Source organism: Pogona vitticeps, chromosome 5 (genome assembly GCF_051106095.1).
Source record: "Pogona vitticeps strain Pit_001003342236 chromosome 5, PviZW2.1, whole genome shotgun sequence".
NCBI classification, from domain to species: Eukaryota; Metazoa; Chordata; class Lepidosauria; order Squamata; family Agamidae; genus Pogona; species Pogona vitticeps.
The window spans coordinates 181,196,196-181,222,882 of NC_135787.1; the positions used below are offsets into that span (position 1 = coordinate 181,196,196).

A 26,687-nucleotide genomic window follows, 5' to 3' on the forward strand; every position below is an offset into this window, starting at 1 on the left:
AAGTAAGGATACTATGTAATGTGTAGCTTTAAAAAAATACAATAGTGTTTGCTATAATCTGCATTTTTCAGCATCTGCAGAGGGGTTTGGAACCAATTCCCCGTGGTTACAGTGGTCCTACTGTACTAAGAAGCAGCTGCCCAATCTCTCCTCCTGAGAGCACTTGGGGGGGGGGGTTTCTGCATCTTGCCCAAGGCTACACAGGCTGGCTCTTCTCTCAGGAGGCATTGTAGGGAGTCAAATGCCCACCCTCTGGCGCTTCAGCCAGTTACCTGGCTCACTCAGATACCCAGCCAGCACAGTGAGGCTCTGTTCTTCCTCTAAGGCAACCTCTCTCTCCTTACACAAAGTGAAACTGCACTCAAATTTCTTCAGCCTTTTCACCCTTTAGCTGCGCTGGACTAAAACTCCCATCGGTTGTCATTTGAAGGAGTTGTGGACCTACACACCAGGATAGGATCCAAACGGGGAAAGTTGGTTTAAATACCAGACAGAACAAGATGGCAAAAGCACAGAATGTTAGCCTATAGTGTTTTAGAATGTTAATGGGATGGCAATGGTAATATATTAAAATATAATTGCCAGGTCCTCCTCTTCAAATCCTAAACTTATTCATTAACGTAATATGCACAGATAGACAGTCTGCTGTAGTAATGTTTGCTATACTAAGAAGTACAGTACATTCTCCAGATACTCTTACTTCCCCATGCTCCTCTATCAAAACAAGGTAAAAATAACTGTGCATGTATTAAATTAGTAGCTCATAAAGAAGTAGTGGTGCCTTGCTTTACGGGCACCCCGTTTAACAACGAAATTGCATAGCGATGAAGATTTTGCGATCGCAAAAGCGATCGCATTGCGATGTTTTAAATGGGAAAAATCGCTTTGCGATAATCGGTACCCTGTTTCACTTACCGATCATCGATGATTTTTTAACAGCTGATCGGCGGTTCCAAAGTGGCCGCTGGGTAAACAAAATGGCCGGCCACTGTGTTTTCGTGCCGATTCCTCGCTTACTGGGCAGCAAAAATGGCAGCTGTATGGAGGATTTTTGCTTTAAGGTGAATTTTAAGCCTATAGGAATGCATTGAAGGGGTTTCAATGCCTTTCTATGGGCTTTTAAAAACCGCATAGCGACAAAATCGCTTTACAGCGATTTTTGCTGCACAGATTATCGTCGCTATGCGGGGCACCACTTGTCGCCACCCTCCCCTTCTTCTCTTTAGTTTACTACATGCAGGGACAGCATTCGAGGAATAAATAAGTCAAGAGGCAGTAATTATCTGAAAAATTGTCCTGCAATTTACAATTGTATAGCCCGGAAGACTGTCTGAAGGGAAACACAGATCTATACCAACTACTCCTAAATAGAGGGCAAGCGATGCAGATACAGGTGCAGTGGCAAGCGTTTACTTTTGCTGTTTTACCTGGATTATTTCCTCAATGCGATGTTTGTTGAAAGACTTCGCAAGGACCACCACACCACGTTGCAACTGATGGCGTAGAGCCACCTGAGCCGGGGTTCGGCTGTACTTCTTGGCAACTGCGTTCAAGACTGGGTCTTCAAGAAGAACAGGTAAGTTCACATCTGTCCTGTTGGGAGTCACATTAGAATCACAGAAGAGTGAAGCTGGAAGGGGCCAACAGGGCCTTCAAGTTCAAACCCCTGCTCGATGCAGGAATACAAACGAGAAAGGGAAAGCAAATCTATTCAAAAGGAATAGGGTTCACTCTTGCACAATCCCCCAATGTGTGCAATTATCACACATGCCCATCTGGACATGCCCAATAACACCCTAACAGACTGACACAGCCAATCAAACAAAACAAAAGCAAATTAAAACAGTGCAAATAGAAACAACAAAAATTCATGGTAAAAGGTCTGGTCTTGAAGAAACCCTGATCAAAGCCACCTGATAAATCATAGACACTGAGGCAGGATATATGTGTTTAGAATCTTTTCTTCCTTTCCTCATTGAATACTACTCTCCATTCTTATTGATTGCTATAATCCAAATTTTAACTAGAAGGAGCTTACAATACAATTGAAATGCAAATGATGAATCCCATCAATTGCCATTAAAGCAACCAACCAACACTGCTCTTCATAAAAATAACCAATTCAATAAATATAGCATTTTCAATTGAAACCAGCAAAAGTTACATAATTTTTTAAAACTTTACTTGATTTGGGAAGGGAGGAGGTTGATGAATCCTTCTAGGAAACAATTCCAGAATGAATTGCCTCCCCCAAAAAAGTCCCATTGGAATCTTAGGTGATGGTGTGGCTGACAGCAAGGCCTCCAATACTGATGGCAAGGCTGGGGGAGATTTCTGTGGGCACTCAGTAGTCCCTGAGATAATGGGGTCCCAAAGAGCTTTAAAGGGGATGGAGAGACCTTTGAACCTGACGAATCAATTGCCACATGGACAACCTCCTGAGAGCAGAATTCCTGCAATGGAGAAGAGCAGAGGCCCAAGGAGGTGGGCATTCCCCAATTTTCTCTCTCTGTCTCTGTCACTCTCTTTCACTCACTCACTCACTCACACTCCCTCTTACCATGCAGGAACCCTCTGAGTTCCCAAGACACTAAATGCTTCCAGGAGGATCCCATGGGATTTGCAGAAGGCCAGCAGCTTGTTTCGGCTCCAAAAGGCATGGCATTCAACCTGCAGTGAGAAAAAACCCCAGCATGATCCAAAAAGGAAACTTCAGAAGGGAAAGGCAAGAATGCAGTAAACCAGAAGGGAGACTGGGAAGTAAGTACACATTTGTGCCTGTTTATATACCTTGCAGTGTTCATCTGCTAAAACATGCGCTTGTCTTTTCATAGGCACTCTGTTTTCCAGCTCATTAAAATGATCATTTATTTGTACTTGTGATTTGCCGCATCCCAGCCTCTGGAGTGAAGTCCCTGCGTTTAGAACTGGGGATGGTGAAAGCATTCCCCCGCACTCAAATTTAAATCTCTCACAGTCAGATTATTATAATAACATGCAATTAGAAGGGGGAACCACTGTTTTACCTTAAGAGGTAAAAGACATTTTTGAAACCCTAGCTCTATCTGCTGCTTTTGTTTTCTGATTGGTCAGAGGGAGGTAAACACAAATGCCATTTGCAACTCTGATTGCCCAGGTATGGGAGACTTGAAGGAATTCATCTCTGGAAGGATGATGCTGTATTTTTGTCTCAGTCTGTTCTTCAGAGGGAGGTAAACACTTGTAACTCTGATTGTCCGGGCACCGGACAGTGGAAGGAGTTTGTCTCTGGAAGGATGATGCTTCATCACTTTCTAATAACGAAACTGGTGTCCTATAAAGTTTTTTTTCTCAGAGTGTTATTTCACTTAAAGTACTGCTTAACTGCACACAGATTTTAGAAGGATTTAAAAATAGCTATAAAACGATTCGTTATCATAATTGCAGTTTTTTTAAAAGGGACTAATTTAAAACTTTGTATCTCAAATACTGGGGTCCCTTAGTATTCCTGTTGACGCAGGGAAGCCATTGGGAGCCTGAAGGAAGGGTAGGTATCAGACCTTGATATCAATTCACACATGCATAAATGGTAATTTCATTTCACCTGGTTCAAAACAGGCTTGTATTTCAGCCCTGGCTTGTTCAGGATCATCTCCAGCTGCTTAATGGTGAAATTAGACACTCCAATAGACTTCACCAAGCCTGCGTCTTTGCACGCCTCCATCGCCTGGGAAAGAAAACAGGGCACATTGGGTAACTCATCAATCTCTTAGTTGCTACTGAGCCTAGATCAGGAAAGTGGCGCCTTCCCTTTAATGCTCCAGCCGGCTTAGAAACCAGGGTTGGCTGTACAAATTTAGCATCTAGATTTGGGCTACGATACATCACTGTTGCAATTGTTTGAGGTGTGTGTGTGTATCTTTGTTACATTTATGTCATGTTATGTTAATACTCATTTAACAGACAGACACAATGACCAGAGAGTGTTGCACACCTGGGCCCATCGTGCCATTTGAAATGTAGGGGATGGAGCAGCTGCAACACAATTCATGAGCCTTAACGACAATGACAGCAATCCTTGGAGCTCCTGATGAAAACAGAAGCTAGTCTCCTGGAATAAACAGTCAAAGTTTTAACGCCAATAAGCTTGACACGAGAGTTCAAATGGTTGCTGTTTTATTTAGCTAAATAAAAGGCATGACGGACATCATCCCTCCAAGTGTGGGCAGGAAGAACTGTGTGTTGCACAGGAATACTAGGACTTTTATAACATTGGGTACACAAGAGAATGGGAGGAGAAATGGGTGGTCCATGGTACAAAGAAATGGGAGGAGAAATAGAGAAATAGGTGGTTCACGACCTCTTGGTAGAAAGGATGGGGTTACAGAGGAACCCGAAACTTTATTGGATTGGGAATCACAGAAAGTATGGAATTTTACAACAGGGTGAGTCAACAGGGTGGGTCCATAGATGGCAATTATGGAAATACATTGTTACTATTTTGTATTGTATTGACAGGAAAACAATTTATTATCTTGTAGAGAGGTTACAAGGTTAGGTGAAAAATATTTCCAAAGTGTGAGAAGGAAATGTTTGTATAGGAAAAGGTATCGTGCAATCACTTTCCAGGTAACCGGAGTTTAATTTGCATAAGATGGGTCTTGGTATTTGCCTGGGGGAAGAGAGTCAAAACCCAGCCACCTTGCTATGTCTCTTTGCTTCTCCAATCTAGATTGGAATGCCAGATAACCCGCCCTGGTAAAGGAAACTTGGCAAGACCTATTCTGTATTCCTTTACAGAAACTCTTTGAGGGAATGAAAAACATATATATACAGTGGTGCCTCGCTTAACGGGCGCCCCGTTTAACGACAAATCTGCATAGCGACGATGTTTTTGTGATCGTTTTTGCAATCGCATTGCGACGTTTTAAATTGAAAAAAAATCGCTTTGCGATGATCGGTACCCTGTTTCGCTTACCGATCATCGCATAGCGACAATTTTCCAACAGCTGATCGGCTGTTCCAGAATCGCTGCCAGGTAAAAAAAATGGCCGCCCACTGTGTTTTTGCCCGGATTCCTCGCTTACCGGGCAGTGAAAATGGCCGCCATATGGAGGATTTTCGCTTAAAGGTGAGTTTTAAGCCCATAGGAACGCATTGAAGGGGTTTCAATGCATTCCTATGGGCTTTTTAAAACCGCATAGCGACAAAATCGCTTTGCAGTGATTTTTGCTGCATGGATTATCATCACTATGCGGGGCACCACTGTATGTATAAAGCTTGCTGTGTTTTATCTTTTCAAACTGTATTCTGTGTGATCTGGTCAAAGGTGTGTTCTTCTTGTGCATGCTTTTGTGTACATGGTCCCTTCACTCCTGAGAGTGTTCTTGTCACCAGAAGGAATAATACAGTGGTGCCTCGACTTACGAATGTCCCAACATATGACCATTTCAAGTTACGACCAGCTCTGGCCGCAAAATTTTGCCTGACTTGTAGCTGGAGCTTCCAGTTACGAACAGAAAAAGGCAGGGGGAAAAGGTGGGGAATTCAAATTGCTAACCGTTGGTAGGCGAAGAGGCTGCTTCTTTGTAGCTCTTTTGCCCCAGCAGTTAGAGTGAGTGTGATCGGAGGAGGCTTCAGACTGCCTGGTGCGGAAAGGTGCTGCTTTCTGCTTTTTAAAAAACTGTTCTGGGTGGGTTTTGCAGCGTGGCTTTGGGCTGGGTGGTGGGATTGTGTTTCTATGGTGGATGGGTCTTGAAGGGTTTGTTTGCTTTTTGAAGTCCCCCCTATTTCCAATGGGTCTTGCAGGGTTCGTTTGATTTTTGGGTTTATTTTCCCCATTTCCAATGGGTCTTGCAGGGTTTGTTTGCTTTTTACTTTGCTTGTTTGCATTTCCAATGGGTCTTGCATGGTTTGTTTGCTTTCTGCTTTGCTTTTTTGCATTTCCGATGGGTCTTGCACATTTTGTTTGCTTTCTGCTTTGCTTTTTTGCATTTCTGAAGGGGCTTGCAAGCTTTGCTTGCTTTCTGCTTTACTTTTTTTGCATTTCCGAAGGGTCTTGCACAGTTTGTTTGCTTTCTGCTTTGCTTTTTTGCATTTCTGAAGGGTCTTGCACGGTTTGTTTGCTGCCCCCCCCAGCCGGAACGGATTAATCATGTCTGATGGCTTAATCACGTCCATGTTTTTTTCTTTTTGGGTGATTTTTTTTCTTCAGCCAGAATGGATTAATTGCATTTCAATCCATTCCTATGGGAAATGGTGCTTTGACGTACAACCATTTCGAGTTACGACCAGAGTTCTGGAACCAATTATGTTCGTAAGTCAAGGCACCACTGTACTAGGATATTCATAGGACACTCTTTTTAAGGTGCTATGAATCATTTTCTGTCTTGCAGAAACAAATACTAACAATATTAATACTAAGAGTCCTGATTTGGTAAGGGCTGTCACCTACCTCCCACGTTTTACGAAGATCTACCACATCAGGAATGAATTTTCCATTTTCTCCCCTGGGCATTAATTCTGGGCCAGGCTGTAAATAAAAATAAAAATATATGCAGTTCAGCTTTAGAAGGGAGCAGAGTAATCTGTCCATGAGAAAGAGCCAGATGTCTTGAAATTATGACCAAAACGGGGAATTATGAAGAGCTGTTAACTAGACCTGAAAGTATGTTAATGTTGCAGAGAAGGGAACAAGATCTAAATCAAAGCTAGTTTGCATAATCCCACAAGTGAGAGCAGTTTGTGCTGGGATACTCAGATTCTTTCGTAAATTAAGAATTTCTCACTTCATATCATGGACTATCTCTAATACTGTATCTTTTTCTGGCCTGTGTCTCTCCACGAATTACAGTTTTTTACATTCATTGGCAAAATCATGACAACCAAACCAATACATGTTATTAGTGAACATGTATGCTCAGACAGACATGGGGAATGTTACTTTTCATCAGTTAAATTGTGCTGTAATGCTTTCAATGTTATTGAGGAATCCTCACCTTCATAGAATAAGGACTGTGAATTATGAACAGATCCATGTAGTCAAACTGGAGTTTCTTCAGAGATTCTTCTAAGCACTTCCGAACTAACTCAGGCCGGTGGAAGGTACTCCAAAGCTGTCAGAAATGTACAGATGTTTAATCTTTGATAACAACCACAGAACAGCAGGACTGTAGCAGGCAGAGATTTTAGCCAAGACACAATTTGATTCTTGTAGCCAGGTTCTGACTTCTCATCTGGCACATGTTGGGTTAATAACAATCTTCCATTCTCTAACAATAGGTATCTTGGGGGGCAGGCTTTACAGGCAAATGGGATTGTCCTTCATGAGTAACCTGATTAGTAAAATTGTGTTCCCACCTCCGGCATTTAAGGCAAATCCCAACCATCTCTCCTGTCCTCTGAAGATGCCGGCCAAAGAGACTGGGGAACCTTAGGAAGAATCGCCTTCAGAACACAGCCAAACAGCCCAAAACTTGCTTGTTTACTAAATCCAATTAGCAGCCTTTGAGCTAAGAGAAAATGCCTATCTGAGAAGAATAAAAGACACATGACAGCTCTCTTTCTCTCTCTAATATCATGATATATAATTACGTTTAATACAAGAGCAAAGGTACCATGTTTACAACCTTTTCTAGCAGTGTAAATGTAATGGCTTAAACTGCAGCAAATAATTGCTGCTAATTAACAAGTTGTCACTTGCATTTCTAGTTGTGTGCCAGTCACTTGACTTTCCACATGACTATGAATGTGAGCAATATCTTGTTAATTAGGGGCAATTTGCTCCCATAGTTTGTGGCAGATCACTTATGCTTGTGTAAGTCTTCCATAGGATTCTGGCCCTTAGTTCTGTGAAATGAAAAGGAACAGGCAGTCATAGGCCATGGAGAACACGAGTTGTTTAAGCAGCCAGAATCTGGCGAAACAAAGCTGAAAAACTCATAACTTCTTTGGCGCTCATATCTGTGGAGTCCACAGTTCAACCATAGTAGATTGATAAAACTGGTATTCTGGAAAACAATTAAACTGTTGTTCTTGTGAACTTGGGCTGCTCTATTAATGTACCTGTAAGGGGGTGTCACAGCCCTACACCTGAACATCTGAAGAAAAGCCTGTCCATCTAGTAAATAGAAAAAGGAAAATTTTTGGAATGAACATTTCAAAAGTTAAAAAAATTCAAGTCCTCTTGAGCAATAACAGATACATTTACTAATAAGAGAGCATTCCTAATCAATGGTATAAATAGTACAGAGCAACCTTATTCATGAATAGCCTTAATAATGTGTATGAAATGTGTTATTGAACAATGGCTTTTCTACAACATGTTCATTATATTTTGGTTGATCAAGAAGAAAAGGACATTCAGAAGTGGTTACCATACCTTTCCTGTGTAAAAAATGTCTTCCCTTTTTATTGTCCCATCAGCAATCTTCTGTCGAACAGCACGTCCAACCTGATCTTCATTGTCATATATGTATGCGCCATCAATGTGACGGAAGCCAACTTCTATTGCTGTCTTGACAGCTTCCTCGCACTTGCTTTTTTGGCTCTGCCAGTTTAAAACATTAGAACGTAGATGATAGGACTTTATTAATATTATTATTATTTTCAAGAATAGGTTGGGTTGCATTAGCCATGACTTTGTTGGAAGCAGTAATTGTGGCAGCAAGTATTGTTATTTCTGAAACATGAGTGTGTGTGTGTGTGTGTGTGTGTGCGCGTGCGTGCGTGCATGCGTGCGTACACACACATGTATATGTTCTGAATCACTTCAGTTAGATATCCTAGAACACTGGTTCTTAACCTTGGATTACTTGGGAGTTTTGGACTTCAGCTCCCAGAAGCCTTCACCACCAACTGTGCTGGCTAGGGTTTCTGGGAGTTGCAGTTCAAAAACATCAGAGTAACAAAGGTTAAAAACCACTGTCCTAGAGTATCGGTGTTCAATTCCCCACTGTGCATCACAAAAAAACAGCCTATGTATGTCATCATCATCAACAACAACAACCACAACAACAATAATTGCCTTCTTCAGAGATCCAGACTTAGTGGAATTTTTTGAACAAGGTCTCTAGAATATCTGGTAGTTGAGTCATGGCAACTGGACTTCTTTCTTGTTAGGTTGAAATGTTTTGCAACTCATCCAAGTAGCTTCTTCGGTCTGAGAAGAGTTGGTAGGAGATCCCCAATATATCCTTCAGGTTGGTTTCTCTTCCCCTGGTCTGAATAGGCTCGTTAGATGGCCAATGGATGGTGTGTGTATGTGTGAAGCTACTTAGACGAGTAGCACAACATTTCAAACTAATAAGAAAGAAGTCCAGCTGCCATGACTCAAATTCCAGATAAGCTCACCTGGATGACTGAGAATCTTCACAGATATTCGAATTAGTAGAACTTGGATTAAGTGGTTTACCATTCCCTTCTTCTCAGGACATGCTGGGACTCTGCAGCTTCCCTTAGGCTACATAAGTTGTCTCCTTGCCCTGGAAGCGCAGTGGAGAATCAAAATCCCGACCTCTTGTTCCGCAACCTAACACACTGAACTAACAAAAGGTCATGCGGTGCATAAACAATTATCCCCTTGTATTTCACACTATGAAATATACCTAGCTTCACCATGTTAGAGATCCATTAGGACAATTCATCATCTTCTATCCCTCCCCATCTTCCCACCACCCACTTCCCACCCTAGTCTTCAAACCACTACTCTCACCTCTCTGGCTTGGTTCCAGAGGGCGGAGCTGTACAAACAGTATTGCTTTTAGCAGTGAAGGCAAAATCTGCAATGTCTCCACTCACTTAGGTTGGCCCCACCATGAGGCAGAGCTGGCCACGTCTGAAGGAGAGAAAAGTGACCCTCTCTGAGGGCAAATGCTGTGGGGGCCCAGGCGAGGCTCTGCTATGTGGGTCCCACAAATCTCTGCCCCTCTTAAATCAGCTGTCAGCCCTCAGGTGCTGTGAAACAAGTTGTCTTATTGAAATTAGTGCAGAAACAAATGGAGAAGACAACTTTTGCTCAGAAGCATATCAGGCACAATCCAAAAGAATTAGGGACAACCACAAAAAAAGAGACAAAAATCATGTGACACCTTCAAGACTAACTGCTATACTGTATTTTAATGTGTGCTTTTGTGACTCAGCAGAAAGTATTGGAAAGATCCCCAAAACAGCACAACTGTCTTATTGTGTCTCAAAGTAAGCAAAGAAAAGCATTCACGTCTAAAGAGAGAGGACCCTTAATGCTGTAATTGCCTGCAATTCGCTATATGTTTGTACAAGGCACAGTCTGTACCACAATACCTGAGCCAGCCTTCTACCTGCTGTCAAACACTGTCATGATCATGAGGACTAGGCACTCAGCTAGTGCAAAGCACAATTTACTACAGAAATAATGAAAGTCAATCCATTCTACTTACAGCATCTCCGCAAAAGGTGCCGAATCCATAGATGGGGATTTTGTTGCCATCATTCATGGTCAGTCTGTGGTCTTTTGCAAGCGCCATCTCTAGAAAAACCCCGTTAGTTCAGGCTTTGATCAAATGGAAAAGGTTAAAATTCCTCCCCTCTTCTGGTGCAGCTGCGCTCCCACGAAGCACAGAGACACTCCAGTGAGAAAAGCAGGGGTGTGTCTCCAATATATATCAAAGGGGAGTTCTCAGAAAGAAGGGGAGGTTCCTTGGGTTCATTGGGTGAGATGTGAGATCGATGTGTTGAGATTGGTCCAGGCTGTTCTGAACTTTGTCATGTTGGCAGTGGAGGCAGGTTGGCAAACAAGGTATTATCTCTCTCTGGCAAAGGCTTCCCGCGCCCAGCCAGCTCTCTCAGACCTGCCTTCTTTCCTGCAGGGTACATGTGAATGCTTGCCAACTTGCATGGCTTTCTCTCCGTGTGCGGACGCTGGTGTGTGGGGGTGACGGTGGGTACCGCCCTTCTGCCCCAAGCTCTGCCAGTCACCCCTGGGTCCCGCTGTGACTGTCTCCCAGCCCACCGGCCACAATGGGCACTAGCTGTTGCTGGATCTTGCCCCTTCTGGTTCCTGAAGGAGGTGCCCATCCAATACCTGTTTACCTGGAAATCAACCTGGTTGAATTCAATGGGACTTGCTTCTGAGTATACTTGTCTAGGATTGCTATATACACTGTGGTCAGAAAAAAAGAAAGCTTTTGTTTTTAATTACTAATATACTAAAAAAAGGAAACCAGTACTTGCCACAAACTCAGAACAAGAAACTTCCTTATTTTGAATGCCAGAGGAACAATATCTCACATTCAAAAAAGAGATTTTTTGAAGAATTGGATTTTCCTGCCTTTTAAAAAACAGACCTTTAAGGTCTGCGTTCACTATACACAAATAACACCTGCAGCTTCCCTTATGTAGAATTACGTAGTGCTAGAGGATTCTGGAAGATGAGCACGTGATCTGTACTTTGGTTGCTGGCAGAAGGCAGAAGCGAGCCCAGCTGGCATGTGGCCGCAGTCGCTCTGTGCCAAAATATTTTGAAGGGCTGTTTTGGACTTGAATGAAATGGCGAAGCCAAAGTGCGAATGAGTGTGACACAGACTACAGAGAAAAATACACACAGTTTTATCTCTCGTGTTGCTATGCTCACTCCCCCAAATGCAGAATAGAATTTTATTTTCCAGTTTCCAAATCTGTGCTCTATGCATAGGATATATGCTTGTTTTTTTCCAAAAGATGCTGTCTTGCCTTTCAAAATTAAAAATGGGGGGGGGAGTTAACAAAGATTGTCTCTTGAAACCAAGGTGAAAACTATCCATACTATGTAACAGATGGGGGAGAGGTGGCAGTTTCAACTCAATTGAAACAGGGTATGGGAGCATGACCTCACAGATACTGCGGACCACAAGAAAAGCAAATGAGTGAGTGCTCAATCAAGACTGAACTCTCACTAGAGCAAAAATGAGTGAACAAAAGCTATCCTCCCCCCCGCAGAGACAATGAGAATAAAGAACTGACTGGAAAATACAAGGTTGCTAAGAAAAGTAGGGCAGGGGGAAGCACTAAGAAGAGAGGAAGATCTAATGTGAGATGCATTGACTCAAGAAAGGAATTCACAGCTGTTAGTTTGCAAGACCTGAGTAGGACTTACTGGAAAATACAATATTGCCGGGGAGGTGGGGAGAGAGAGCGAATGACGTAACATGAGATGCTGTTGGTTTGCAAGATCCGAACTGAACTGTTAAATGATGTGACATTTTGGAGGTCTTTACTCATGTAGTCACTACACATCTGGATTGACCAGATGGTACATAGTATTTTGGAAAGAGCAAATAATTATCAAAACAATTTATTTGCATAACATAGAGGCATTTCACGATAAATAATATTGGCAACAAAAACCATTTTTATTTCGATTCCACTTTAATAGCTCACAACAAAGGCCCAAGCACCTCGCAAAGGGATAGCTTTTATTTCGGCATTCGGGAAGACGTGCACATCTGATTGAGATGGCGGGTACAGGATTGGTGAGGTCAGCAGGAAGGGAGGAAATCTGCAGCTTGTCATTCAGGAAGGATCACCGCACAGAGGGAAGCACACTTCTGTTGCACAAACCACAGGTTACAAAGCAGAAAATAAGGCTAGATGCAGCCGTGGTGGGTCTCTGGAGTGCCAGCATAATCACATGTGGTGAATAATTCTTCAGTTATCTGGCTGTTGAAATTTAGGATGGTGCTCAAATCTGAAAGATCAAATAAACAGCAAATATTAGCTGACAGCTTGCCCTTGGAGACAGGAGAGAGCTGCATGATGACCAGTGCTTTAGAAGTCCTTTTCACACATTATGTGACAATAGTCTTCAACTTATCAATAAATGCACACTCAAAAGACAAGCTTAAAGGGCAGTTTTTTATTCCTGCTATATGTGCATTACATGTACTAAAGGAAACAATCACTATACTGTAAATCTATGTTGCATTCCATATTTTGCCACATCTATTCTTTCTGCTACTAATGCCACTGATGGATCACCAAAAAGTACAGAGTTTACATAGAATTGGTGTCTACTAATTGAAATTAATGGTGCACATATTTATGGTAATTTATTATTTTAACTTTTAATTGCAGCTTCAGCTACCTGCACAGATTTCTTCCTATCCCTGTTGCTTTAGATAGAATTTCATTGAACACATATAATTACGTGCCATCACGTCATCCTTTCTGGGGGTTCCGTTGTATTCTAGGCATACAGTACTCAGAAATGGTTCACCATTTCCTTCCTCTGGGACGCTCGGAGACCGTGTAGCGTGCCCAGGGCTACAAAGACTGGCTTTTCTCCTGGGATGCACACTGGAGAATGAACTCCTAAAATTCTGACTCCCCAGCCAGGACCTAACTCAAATATAAATATTTGAGATATGTATTATATGTTATATGTAGTTATATGTATATTGAGTTCTATGTATAAATGAATTTTCAAAGGTGACTTACACATCTTTAAGGTATGACTGGTTTTTGTTGAGGCCATCAAGGGTTTTCATGTCTTCCTCGGAGAGTGAGAAATCAAATACCTGACAGAAGAAAAAGCTGAGTTGCAATTGTGTTCTTTGGTAGCTCAGATATATGTTTGCTTTGAGAACAGCAGAGATGAAGAACCGAGTTACAAAATGTAGAGGCTCAAAAAGCTTTCGCCACAGATGCTTCGCTCCAAGCGCATTCTCTTTACTAAGCAATATAGGCTTACAGCCTTGAAACAGACGTGCATATAGACCGGTACTCTATTAGATCCTATGACTGCATGAGCAAGTGTTCCCTTTCTCCGGCCGGCTTACCTTTCCAAGGTTAGTTCTGTGGTGATTACAAAAATAGTTGTGTACTGGGGGCTTGTCAGAGGAGAGATACCTGTATGTGGTCGCCCTTATGCTCCAGACAAGTTACTGGCCACCATGTTTGGACTCTCCCTCTAATGATTTTACTACATCTCAAATTATTCTCATCATGATTTTGACAGAAAGATACATTCCACTGTCCTTGACTGATGTCGTCATGCAGGAGGCAAGATGGAGGCAAGGACCAGACCTATCATTAGTGGAGTGAGGTTCCAGATGCTCTGGAGAGGCCAGCTCTCTGGCCATAACCTTCTGATAGAGGCCCAATAGCCACTACTACTGTATTTATCTGCTGCCCTTGAGCATGAAACTGTCTAGTACATTAAGAGACGCCATGTATCAGCGGCAGAGCACATGCTTTGCATGCAAAAGGTCACAGCTTCCAATCATGGTATCATCAGGTAGTACTAAACAAATATAGGGAGTGAGTACCAGATTAAATGTACCAAAGGTCTGACTCAGGGCATGATAGCTTCCCGTGTTTTTCTGCTGAAGTAAGACTCCGTGGCCAATACAGTTGATTCCAGTTATGTTGAAGGGAATGGAGCCATCCCACCCTTTCCCTCAGGCAGAAGGAGAAGAATTGAGCCGTCCCTCAAAGCAATCCAGGGATTCACCAAAGGTGTGACCTGCACCAGGGTCCAGTTGCCACACTTCTAGCACTGCCAGGTAGAAACAGGAGGGGGCTGTGACCCTGAGAGACCTGCAGAGCTGCTGCCAGTCAGAGCAGGCACCACTGGGCTGGGGGCTCTGGGTCAGGGCCAATATAAATAAATAAACATGTTCCACAAAATCAGTTCCAGCTTATAGTGACTATTCTGGACACAAAGTACAGTTGGGGCCATTTAGGCACATTCTGAAAATATTTAAAATATCAAAAGAAAATTCCCAAAAGATTTCTTTCAAACAATGATTTTACCAGAACTGGCCACCAGAGTAAGCCATACTATGCAATGTGTAGTTTTTTTAAATCACAGTAGTGTTTGCTATAATATGCATTTTTCAGTATCTGCAGGGGAGTTTGGAACCAATTCCCCATGGTTGTCCTACTGTACAACGAAGCAGCTGAGCAATCCCTCCTCCTGAGGGCCCTCGGGGGTTCTGTATCCTGCCCAAGGCTACACAGGCTGGCTCTTCTCTCAGGAGGCACCGTAGGGAGTCAAACGCCCACCCTCTGGCGCTTCAGCCAGGGACCTGGCTCGCTCAGCTACCCAGCCAGCACAGTGAGGCTCTGTTCATCTTCTGAGGCAACCTCTCTCTCCTTACGCAAAGTGAAACTGCACTCAAATTTCCTCAGCCTTGTGACCCTTTAGCTGTGCTGGACTAAAACTCCCATCGGTTGTCATTTGAAGGAGTTGCGGACCTACACAGCAGGACGGGATCCAAATGGGGCAAGATGGTTTAAACATTAGGCAGAAGAAGATAGTAAATCAAAAGCACAGAATGCTGGAGCATACCATTTTGGTATGTTGATGGGATGGTAATGGTAATATTTTCAAATCCGGGTACCAGGTCCTCCCCCTCAAATCCTAAGTTTATTTTTAACTTCAATGTACACAGACATACACACTATGCTGTAGTACTGTGTGCTATGTGCTAAGCCTGGAGTTGTATTCCTGCAGATACTCTTACTTCCAAATGCTCCTCTATCAAAACAAGGCAAAAATAACCCTGAATGTATCAAACTAGTAGCTCATAGACAAGTACAGTTGGGTCTTGACTTAAGAACGGCTTGAGTTAAGAACATTTTGACTTAAGAACCACTCTCATAGGAAAATATTGACTTGACTTACATACTTAGATTTGAGTTAAGAACTGAAAAAAACTACATGGGAGGCAGGGAAAGTGCAAAATTTGAACTTTCAGTTAACTGTTGGCCAGTGAAAAGGGTGCCTGTCTGCTTCCTCACTCCTCCCAGCGTTTAGAGAGTGGATTGGGAGACAGTCTTCAGACTGCCTGGTACTGCCTGGACTGTATTTTCCCTGCCTTCCCTGAACCTTTCTTGACCTAAGAAAAAAAGAAACAAAATATCCCCCTCTAGTGGTCGAAGGCGGAATAGCAGCTTCCCATTAGTTTCTATGGACGGAAAAGAGCAGATACGGATCAAATGGTTTTCAATGCATTCCTATGGGAAATGCAGATTTGACCTGAGAACTTTTTGACTTGAGAACCGCCTTCCAATACGGATTAAGTTCTCAAGTCAAGACCCCACTGTACTGTACTTGTTGCCACCCTCTCCTTGTTCTGTTAGCATCTGCAGTTGCAAGCTTTCGCTTTCACTGTTTTACCTGGATTATTTCCTCAATGCGATGTTTGTTGAAAGACTTGACAAGGACCACCACACCACGTTGCAACTGATGGCGTAGAGCCACCTGAGCCGGGGTTCGGCTGTACTTCTTGGCAACGGCATTCAGGACTGGGTCTTCAAGCAGAAGAGGTATATTCTGATCTATCCTGTTAGGGAGTCATATAAGAAAGGGAGACAGAGGAAACTTCATCAAAAGGAGTAGGGTTCACTCTCACACAATCCTCCGATATGTGCATTAACAGTCTTGTTATCTGGACTTATCCAACAACACCCTAACGGACTGACACAGCAAATAAAATAAAACAAAAGCAAATTAAAACAGTGCAAATAGAAATGATATAAACTCCACCTCTCCATTTTTGTTGGACAAAAAAAAAACACCCACATATTTATGTTGCGCAGTCGACAGAATAAACACTGAAAGGAGCAATGAGCAACAAGGTACGAACAGCAGTGTAAATACCGTCCAGTTACTCCCTTAATAGGGTTTTCAATGTCTGTGTGATATTGGAGAAGAGTTTTTCCAGATCCAACTCTCAGTGAGTTTCCATGGGCAAGTAGAGATATGAACCCAGGTCTCCAGAGTCCCAGTCCTACATTTTACCTGCTACACCACTTGAATTTATTCTTTGTATATGAAGCTTGCCCCCCAAGGTTTAGGAAAAAAATGTTAAAGGTAAGTCTTAATGAAAACTGAACATGCTCAGTGGCGACAGAAAAGAGGCCAATTGTGGGAGCGAAAAAGTGTTGTGGTAAAGGGCTGGTCTTCGGGAAACCCTGATCAAAACCACCTAATAAAATCATGCACACTGAGGCAGGATGTGCTTTTAGAATCTCTTCTCCCTTTTCTCATTGAATACTATTCTCCGTTCTTATTGTTACAATCCAGATTTTAACTGGAAGGAGTTTACAATACAATAAAAATGCCACTGATAACCCCATTCAATCGCCATTAAAGCAACCCTCCAACACCAGCCTTTATAAAAATAAATAATACAACAAATGTTGCATTTTCAAGGGAAACCAGCAAAAGTTGCATAGTTTTATTGAGTGTGCCTCAATTTGGGAAGGGAGGAGGTTGATGAATCCTTCTAGGAAACAATTCCAGAACTATGGGGCCGCCACACACCCCCCCCCCCAAACAGGCCCAATCAGAATCTTAGGTGATGGTGTGGCTGACAGCAAGGCCTCCAATACTGATGGCAAGGCTGGGGGAGATTTGTGCGGGTACTCAATAGTCCCTGAGATAACGGGGTCCCAAAGTGCTTTAAAGGGGGTGGAGAGACCTTTGAACCTGACGAGTCAATTGCCATGTGGACAACCTCCTGAGAGCAGAATTCCTGCAATGGAGAAGGGCAGAGGCCGAAGGAGGTGGGCATTCCCCAATTCTCTCTCTCTCTCTTTCACTCACTCACTCACTCACTCACGCTCTCTTACCATGCAGGATCCCTCTGAGTTCCCAAGACACTAAATGCTTCCAGGAGGATCCCATGGGATTTGCAGAAGGCCAGCAGCTTGTTTCAGCTCCAATAGGCATGGCATTCAACCTGCAGTGAGAAAAAAACCCAGCATGATCCAAAAAGGAAACTTCAGAAGGGAAAGGCAAGAATGCAGTAAACCAGAAGGGAGACTGGGAAGTAAGTACACATTTGTGCATGTTCATATACCTTGCAGTGTTCATCTGCTAAAACATGCGCTTGTCTTTTCATAGGCACTCTGTTTTCCAGCCCATTAAAATGATCATTTATTTGTACTTGTGATTTGCCGCATCACAGCCTCTGGAGTGAAGTCCCTGCGTTTAGAACTGGGGATGGTGAAAGCATTCCCCCACTCTCAAATTTAAATCTCCGACAGTCAAATTATTATAATAACATGCAATCAGAAGGGGGAACCACTGTTTTACCTTAAGAGGTAAAAGACATTTTTGAAACCCTAGCTCTATCTGCTGCTTTTGTTTTCTGATTGGTCAGAGGGAGGTAAACACAGACGCCATTTGCAACTCTGATTGCCCAGGCATGAGAGACTTGAAGGAATTCATCTCTGGAAGGATGATGTTCTTGTCTCAGTCTGTCTTTCATTCTAGAGATGCAATTATTAATCATTATGTTTAACCCTCTTAATCTGGTGATTTATGAACAGAGAAAAACCATCAATCCTGGGAGCAATGTGTGAAGAAGCAAGAGTTTAGACAGATTTTTAAAATGTGAGTAGCCATAAAGCTATTCATTATCATAGGTGCAGCTTTTCTCGACTTATTTAAAATATTTTACACTGACTTTCTCCTTAAAAAGGACACATGGCATACATAATCAAAATACAACATTTAAAAGTTAAAAACCGTTATCATAGTTGCGGTTTTTAAAATAAGACCTCTTTCCCTTCAAGTAATTAAAAGGTTACTAATATTGAGGCTGTGGATTCAATGACTCTTGGTCTACAAGAGTCATTGAATTTGGCTGAAAAATCTATGATTTCAAATATACATTTAAAAATCCGTGACTGAGACCCAGATGGCAGAGGTATGGAGCATAGATGTGGGTGATGTCATCATCCTGTGATGTTAATCTTTACGTGAATTCAATTCAGAGCTTTATATCCTGTTCTCTCAGATACTGAGGCTCCCTGGCGTCTGTTTTGCTCTGGAGATGCCTTTGAGATCCTCAGGATGGGAAGAGAGGGTGGAACCCTTGACACTAATTCACACATGCATAAGAGGCAATCACAGGTCACCTGGTTCAAAACAGGCTTGTATTTCAGCCCTGGCTTGTTCAGGATCATCTCCAGCTGCTTACAGGTGAAATTGGACACTCCAATAGACTTCACCAAGCCTGCGTCTTTGCACGCCTCCATCGCCTGGGAAAGAAAACAGGGCACATTGGGTAGCTCTTTTCAATCTCTTAGTTGCTAGATCAGGAAGGTGGTGCTTGCTTCCTTTTAACACTCAAGGTGGCTTAGAAACCATGGCTCACCCTTGTTTTAGCAGCATAAGGCAGGCTGTGCAATGGAGCCAGCACTGTGACGCCATTGTGACGCCAGATGTTCTCTCTCATTGTTAGTAGGTTAAAAAGAGTCACTGCATTTCATAGAGAGAAATAAAAACTTTTCATTTGAAGAAGAATGCTTGCTTTGAATTTATCCAGTGATATTCCCTGCTCTTTTGGAGTCTAATTTATTAGGAACGGAAGGAGAAGTAATATGTGAGGCCTCCTAAGCTAACAGCTCTCCGAAAACGGATGTTACACGAAGAAGAAATACAGTTCTGTCATATGTATTTTTAAAAACCTATCTAGAAGTTCTTATTTGATATGAGATATCACTTACCTCCCATGTTTTATGAAGATCTACATAGTCAGTAATAAATTTTCCATCTTCTCCCTTCTGTACCAATTCTGGTCCAGGCTGGAAATAAAAATAAAAATAAATACAGTTATGAGTGGGAAGCAGAGACATATGTGCTGCCAGAGGTTTTGAGAAAGAGCCAGAGAGAGCTAACGTTGCATTTGAAACCCAAACCAAGTCATGAGCAGTCATTAATTTGAGCTGAAAGTATATTGATGCTGTAAAACCATGACCAAGTTCAAAACAAAGCAAACTACTTTGTATAATCTCACAAATAAGAGCACCTTGTGCGGGAACACTCAGATGTTTTCATTAGTTAAGAATTTCCCACTTCAAATCTCTAACATCTTTCTCTGGCATATGTCTGTTTCACCATGAATTACAATTTCTAAAATTCATTGGTAAAACCATGGCAACTAAATTGGTAAATGTTATTACTACAAATATAACCTCATACAGACTTTTTTTTTTCTTGACTGGCTGTAGGATTCTGGAAGCTGTAATCTAAAATATGTAGATTTTTCCCATTTCTGTTTGCCACACTTTCTTACATAGCACCCTGTCTGCTTTGTTCCACTGAAATATTCCCCTATTGGCTTTCTATAGCCAAGCAGCCTCCATGTGTTTGAGACTACGACTCCCATTATTACACATCATTGGCTAGGCTGAGTCGAATAGATGAGAGCTGAAATCCAAAGCAAAGCACCAGACTGGTGAAGTTGTATGTTATAGAATTTGGCTTCATTGAGCCCAACCATAAATGTCAAAATCATGTTTATTTATGCAGGTACGGAAGAGCACATGAGTGTTGCACAACTGAATAAGCAAGTGAGAGATGAGAGGAGAGAAAAAACACTGTGTGATTGTTTTACATGGTTTTTCATCAGTTGAATTTTGCCATAATACTTTCAATGATATTCACCTTCAGAGAATAAGGATTGTGAATTATGAACAGATCCATGTAGTCAAACTGGAGCTTCTTCAGAGATTCTTCTAAGCACTTCTGAACTAACTCAGGCCGGTGGAAGGTACTCCAAAGCTGTCAGAAATGTACAGATGTTTAATCTTTGATAACAACCACAGAACAGCAGGACTGTAGCAGGGAGAGATCTTAGCCAAGGCACAATTTGCTTCTTGTGGCCAAGTTCTCACATTTCAGTTGTGACGAACACCATGTTGTAATGAACACCACTGATGTTAATCCAGGATGTGTGAGATTACTCATAAGAATATGTGCATATTTTTGTTTTTTTCTGCCTTATGCTCTCTAACTAAAGGAATAACCAAATTTCAAGAAATCTCCTCCCAATTTTTTTGTATCAAAAATCCGGAGTACTATGAACAGTATGAATTATTCATGTTAACCTAGGATATGTGAGATTACTCCTAAAGCAGGGGTCCCCAACCCCTGGTCTCCGATCTGGTGCGGGTCCGTGGACTTCCCAGAACTGGGCCGCAGAGCCGGATCGCCGCCCTCCCTGCGTGCATGGGGGGTGTCGCGCTTGCGTGCATGTGCAGGGTGCATGTCGCGCTTGCGTTCATGTGGGCGGCATGTTGCACTCATGCACATGTTTGTGTGTGACAGCTCCCCGCAAGCACGGGAGTGCCCCCACCTCCCCGTGCACGGAGCCCGCCCCCCCAACCAGTCCATGGTCCCAAAGAGGTTGGGGACCGCTGTCCTAAAGAATACTTGTATATGGTCTATACTTGAAATGGGGCAGGCCATATGACTCCAAGGCTAAGGGGCGGCCTAGTTCCTTTGCAGTCTTGACTATGCCCCCCCGCCACCCCTGCCACTTTGCCACTGCAATATCATATTTCGCCAGCATGGCATCACTGCCCAAATCCCCTGGAATTTCTCTTGGAAAAAAGAAGCAACGGATCCTGTTTTCAAATGGGATCTCACACCTGGAAGCTTCCCAGAACTAGGCTTCTGTTTTTAAAATGAGGCACATACTCCCTGCCTGTCTTATTTTCAAGATTATCAGGAAAGGCAAGAGGAGCTAATGGGGTTTTACACCTCTTGTGTCCTGGCTGATCTAGGGTACTATGCACTCTGAGTTCAATGAATGGACTGTGTGTCTTACATGCTGCTCTGATTTGTGTCTTGCTGCAGTCCAGTTTACACATGTATCATTATCAAGGTTAGCTTCCCTGTGTTCTCTTTTGACCTCTCTTGACCTCTCTCTCTCCTCCCCCCCCCCCGCAGTGAAAACAATCTAGGAGGTAAAGGGCAGGTGAAGAAATGCAGTTGGACTTGTTTGTTTGCCAGATCTGGTGAGCAGCCTTTGAACTAAGAGAAAGTGCCTAGCTGAGAACAATAAAAGATAAGGACATGTTATCAAGCTATATATAATCAAGTTTAATACAAAGGTGAACGTACCATGTTAACGGCTGTTAGCGGCCATAAGGCTGTTGTGGTTTGAAACCAGAGTAAGTGTAGTGGGTTAAACTGTGGCAATGATTTGCTGCTAATGAACAAGTTGCAATTCAATATTGCTCGTTGCACGCCAGTCACTCAGTTTGGTGCATGGCTATGAATGGGAGCGACAATTTGTTAATTAGGGGCAATTTGCTGCCACAATTTTTGCTAGTTCACGTCTGCCTGCATAAATCTTCCATTGAATTCTGGCTATTATTTCTGTGAAGTGAAAAGGAACAGGCAGTCACAGGCCACGGAGAACACCAGCTGCTTCAGTAGCTAGAATCTGACAATACAGAGATGAACAGCTTGAAGCTCCTTTGGATCTGGTATATCTGGTACCCACAGTTCAGTCGTAGTAGATTAATACGAACGATGTTCTGGAAAGCAATTTGACTGTTCTTCTCGTGAGCTTGGGCTGCTTTATTAATTATACCTGTGAGGGGAGGGTCACCTCTGACACCCCTGGCAATCCGTCTCCTCTCACTCTGCAACCCCGGGAAGGTGGGGAGCAGCATCAGCAGAGAAGACGGCTGAGGAAGGGCAGCTGGAGGGGGAGTCCATCTGTGAGATAAAGGAGCTGAAGACTCAGGATCTTCAACAGAGGAAGAGGAGGAGAGGTGGCGGCAGAGGAGGAGGTGGTGAAGGCATGATGTCCCATCTTTTGCACCTCCAGGGAGACGCCAGGCAAGGCAGAAGACTCCTTGAGCAGTCTCCCCCCCACACACACACCTAGCCTGTTTGGTCAAAGAAGTGATCACAGATCTGGTCACCGGCCACCTCTTGAAATGGGTCCAGTTGCACTCACAATGCAAGTTAGTTCTGGTCATTGAGGAGGGAAGGAGAAGGAACTTTTCATGCATCTCAAATTGCCTTCAGTGGAGCGTAGAAAAGTAATTTTTCCCCCAAGTATCATTTCTAGGTTCCCATGACCACTGATTCTGATGGCCAGGGAATTCTGGTGGATGTCATTCAAAAAGTAATTTTTTAAAAAATCAAACTTCTATTTAGCAATGATCGATAACAATTGATTATTATTTCTAACCACTGGCATAAGAGAATGCATCCATTATTCCAGAAAAATCTTACTTTCCGACACTATGCAAAGTGTGTGAAATATGTTAGCGAACAGTGAATTTGCTATAATATGCTCATTATATTTTGTGGATCAAAAGGAATGCAGATGAAGTTACCTTTCCGGTGTAAAAAATGTCTTCCCTTTTTATCGTTCCATCTGCAATCTTCTGAGAAATGGCTTGTCCAACTTGCTCTTCAGTGCCATATAAATATGCGCCGTCAAAGTGGCGAAAGCCAACTTCGATTGCTATCTTGATGGATTCCAAACATATCCTTTTTTGACTCTGCCAGTTTAAAAGATTAAAAATTAGACCTTGGGACTTTTTTTTTTAAAAAAAGGAATTGGTTGCATCGTGCATTACTCTGTAGGAGGCAGTAATTGCGGCAGCCAACATTGTTATTCTTCCGATAGCTCAAAGGAGATTATGTGAGAATTCTGTTATGTGTACACATTTGTATTTTTAAAGGGTCACTTCACTGATCAGTGACTCAGGCTGCAGAGCTAGTGTTGTGCCTCCTTAGGAGAAGAGCAAGCAAGCTGCACAATCGGAGGATTTCCCCCCCCCTCCCCAAGAAAAAGAAGAAATGGTGAACCATTTCTGAGTACTCTCTAGCAAGAAACCCATGAAAAGAGTTGCCATAAATTAGAATTTATTTGACAGGACAGTTTTATTGTTGTTGTTCTGTGTAACCCAGCTGATTGCAATCTTCAGTGATCTATGCTTAGTGGACCTTTTTGATCCAGGTGTGCTGAGGTTGAAGTACGACTAATTTGGATGCAAACCAAGAAAAAGATGTGTAGCATCTTAATAACTATTGTTATGTGCCACCATGTTGAAACCAACTTACAGTACTCTCCATAGTCAGGACATAATGCTTGATCCCTCCGTCTACCTCTTCTCCAAACCTGTCCCCATCATGAGGACTAGGCACTTTGCTAGTCCAACGCACAGGTTAACTACTGAACTGAAATGCTGAAAGTGAAACCTCTCTACTTACAGGATCTGCGCAATGCGTGCCGAATCCGATCACAGGGATGGTGTTGCCGTCGTTCATGGTCAGCCTACGACCTTTGGTGAGGGCCATCTCTGGAAAAGCGCTCCCGAATCACGCCTTGACCAAACGGAGAAGGTTAAACTTTCTCTCCTCTGGCACAGCTGCACTCCCACGAAACCCAGAATCTCCGACGGGGAAACAGGAAGCGTATCTCCCGTGACGATGGAAGAGGAGGGGACAAATCTGAAAGAAAGAAGGGCGTGTGTGACAGAAGATTGTCGGGATTGGTCCAGGTCGGAGTTAACTTTGCCCCGCTAGCAGCGGAGGCAGGTTAGCTGGCACGATACGGTCTCTCCCTGGCACAGCCAACCCGCGCCCTGCCAGCTTTTGATGCATCTCAAAATTGAGCTTCCCGCTTTCCTCCTGGGTACACCTGAACGCTTGCCAACTTGCCTTCCTTCCCTTTTGCGTGTGAATGCCAATGTGTCCGGGTGCCTGCGGGTACCCCTTTCTGCCCCAAGCTCTGCCAGTCCCCACTGGCTCTAGCTGTTCCAGCTTGTTGCCCCAGAAGATGCAATGGGCAGCAGCGGATGCTGGGTGTTGGTAGTTTTGGTTCCTGCACGAGGCACCAATCCTATAGCTGTTTATCTGGGGGTCAACCTGGTTGAACTCAATGGGGCTTGCTTCTGAGCAGGCCTGTCTAAGATTGCTCCATTCGTGTCGGGGAGAGAAAAGGACGATTTCAGTTTTAATTATTGATCATATACACCCCCACCCCGCAAAAGTAAACCCAGCGCTTGTCACAAACTCAGATCAAGAAACTTTGCTGAATCTAGTCTGTTATAACTTGTCAGATTTAAAACATGTTCAAACCTTTTCTTCAGCTGCAGGTGTCGAAATGAAACGGATAATGAAAATTCCCTCTTTCCCGCTCTGTGTTTCTTGGCAGCTTTTAATACTAAATGCTAAAAAGCAAGCAATCGTTTAAGGATGTAAGAAATGACCATAATAATCATGATCCCCAAGTGACTGTAATGTTATTTAATCCAGTTGGGGAAATTCACCAGTGGAGGAAACCAAATGGGATCCTAGCAGACGGGTAGAGATTGGGACTCACTGCTAGATCTTTTTATCCTCCGAAAGGACACAACCTATCCTAACACATTTATGAAACTTCTTGAAGAAGTTGTCGTCTTGCATAGTGCCCCCCCCAAAAAAAACTTATCATGATATGCAATTAAAAAGAAACCTGGGTTGTGCCACTGCTAATTTCTAAAAAGGTAGTCTTTAAGGCGCCATCACGTTTTTGTCATTTTTTGTACTATTTTTTTTTTTAATTTTGTTACGGCCTAAAATTATTTTCTTAGGTATCAATCAAGGAGAGTTGCCGAGCGATGGTGGGCAGGTTTTATTCTGTGACCAATTAGGACAGTGATGGCTGTGTCCTTCCAGTCCTTCGATTATGATTGGATTTTCTCCTCAATACTGTATAAGCATTTCCAATCCACGTCCCTGTAGTAGGAAGGGAATGTCCATCATTCTGGAAGCGAAATGCAAAGAAACCTTAAAAAATCTAGGAATGTGTTACTATGGAAAACAAACTTATCGTGGGATTCCGCCAGTTGCAAACAAAGTGAAAGTGCCCCTCTGGATTCCCTCTGTGTATGCATCGGATGTTGTTGTTTACCTGTTAAGTCATGTCTGACTCTTCATGACCCCACGGACCAGAGCATGCCAGGATCTCCTGTCTTCCACTGCCTCCCGGAGTTTGGTCAAATTCATCTTGGTGGCTTCAATGACACTGTCCAACCATCTCATCCTCTGTCATCCCTTTCTCCTCTTGCTCTCACACTTTCCCAACATCAGGGTCTTTTCCAGGGAGTCTTCTCTTCTCATGAGATGGCCAAGGTATTGGAGCCTCAGTTTCAGGATCTGTCCTTCCAGTGAGCACTCAGGGTTGATTTCCTTCAGAATTGATAGGTTTGGTCTCCTTGCAGTCCAAGGAACTCTCAAGAGTTTCCTCCAGCACCACAATTCAAAAGTATCAATTCTTTGGCAGTCATCCAAAAATGGATGTTAGATCATAATATGTGGACCTTTGTCGGCAAGGTGATGTCTCTGCTTTTTAAGATGCTGTCTAGGTTTGTCATCGCTTTCCTCCCAAGAAGCAGGCGTCTTTTAATTTCGGGGCTGCTGTCTCCATCTGCAGTGATCATGGAGCCCAAGAAAGTAAAATCTGTCACTGCCTCCATATCTTCCCCTTCTATTTCCCAGGAGGTGATGGGACCAGTGGCCATGATCTTAGTTTTTTTGATGTTGAGTTTCAGGCCGTTTTTTGCACTCTCCTCTTTCACCCTCATTACAAGGTTCTTTAATTCCTCCTCACTTTCTGCCATCAGAGTGGTATCATCTGCTTATCGGAGGTTGTTGATATTTCTTCCGGCAATCTTAATTCCAGTTTGGGATTCATCCAGGCCAGCCTTTTGCATTATCTATTCTGCATATAAGTTAAATAAGCAGGGGGACAATATACAGCCTTGTTGTGCTCCTTTCCCAATTTTGAACCAATCAGTTGTTCCATATCAATTTCTAACTGTTGCTTCTTGTCCCACATATAGATTTCTCAGGAGATGGATAAGGTGGTCAGACACTCCCATTTCTTTAAGGACTTGCCATAGTTTGTTGTGGTCCACACAATCAAAGGCTTTTGCATAGTCAA

General features: G+C 43.0%; 1 protein-coding gene and 1 pseudogene across 5 annotated transcripts in view; both read right to left on the minus strand.

Moving 5' to 3' along the window:
• Nucleotides 1-26,687, minus strand: part of LOC110071445 (aldo-keto reductase family 1 member C3) — a 74,004-nt gene that overhangs the window by 18,831 nt on the left and 28,486 nt on the right. For 2 of the 4 annotated variants that reach the window (XM_078376375.1, XM_078376374.1), the window contains exons 1-7: nucleotides 10,395-10,620; nucleotides 8,360-8,527; nucleotides 6,978-7,094; nucleotides 6,434-6,511; nucleotides 3,584-3,706; nucleotides 2,561-2,670; nucleotides 1,428-1,593 (exon numbers count right to left, since the gene is read on the minus strand). The exons of 1 other annotated variant lie outside the window; for it this stretch is intronic. In XM_078376375.1, the coding sequence (XP_078232501.1) occupies nucleotides 1,428-1,593; nucleotides 2,561-2,670; nucleotides 3,584-3,706; nucleotides 6,434-6,511; nucleotides 6,978-7,094; nucleotides 8,360-8,527; nucleotides 10,395-10,481 (849 nt within the window). In that variant the 5' untranslated portion in view covers nucleotides 10,482-10,620. Of the gene's footprint in view, nucleotides 1-1,427; nucleotides 1,594-2,560; nucleotides 2,671-3,583; nucleotides 3,707-6,433; nucleotides 6,512-6,977; nucleotides 7,095-8,359; nucleotides 8,528-10,394; nucleotides 10,621-26,687 lie in introns of those variants that run through there. One more of the 4 variants, XM_078376376.1, reaches the window with a different exon arrangement.
• LOC140707275 (dihydrodiol dehydrogenase 3-like) lies at nucleotides 12,324-24,267 on the minus strand (annotated as a pseudogene). The gene is made up of 8 exons (XR_013536789.1): nucleotides 23,972-24,267; nucleotides 23,089-23,256; nucleotides 19,456-19,533; nucleotides 18,865-18,987; nucleotides 17,572-17,681; nucleotides 16,115-16,280; nucleotides 13,429-13,508; nucleotides 12,324-12,679 (listed from the first exon to the last, which is right to left on the minus strand). The product of XR_013536789.1 is annotated as a dihydrodiol dehydrogenase 3-like (transcript).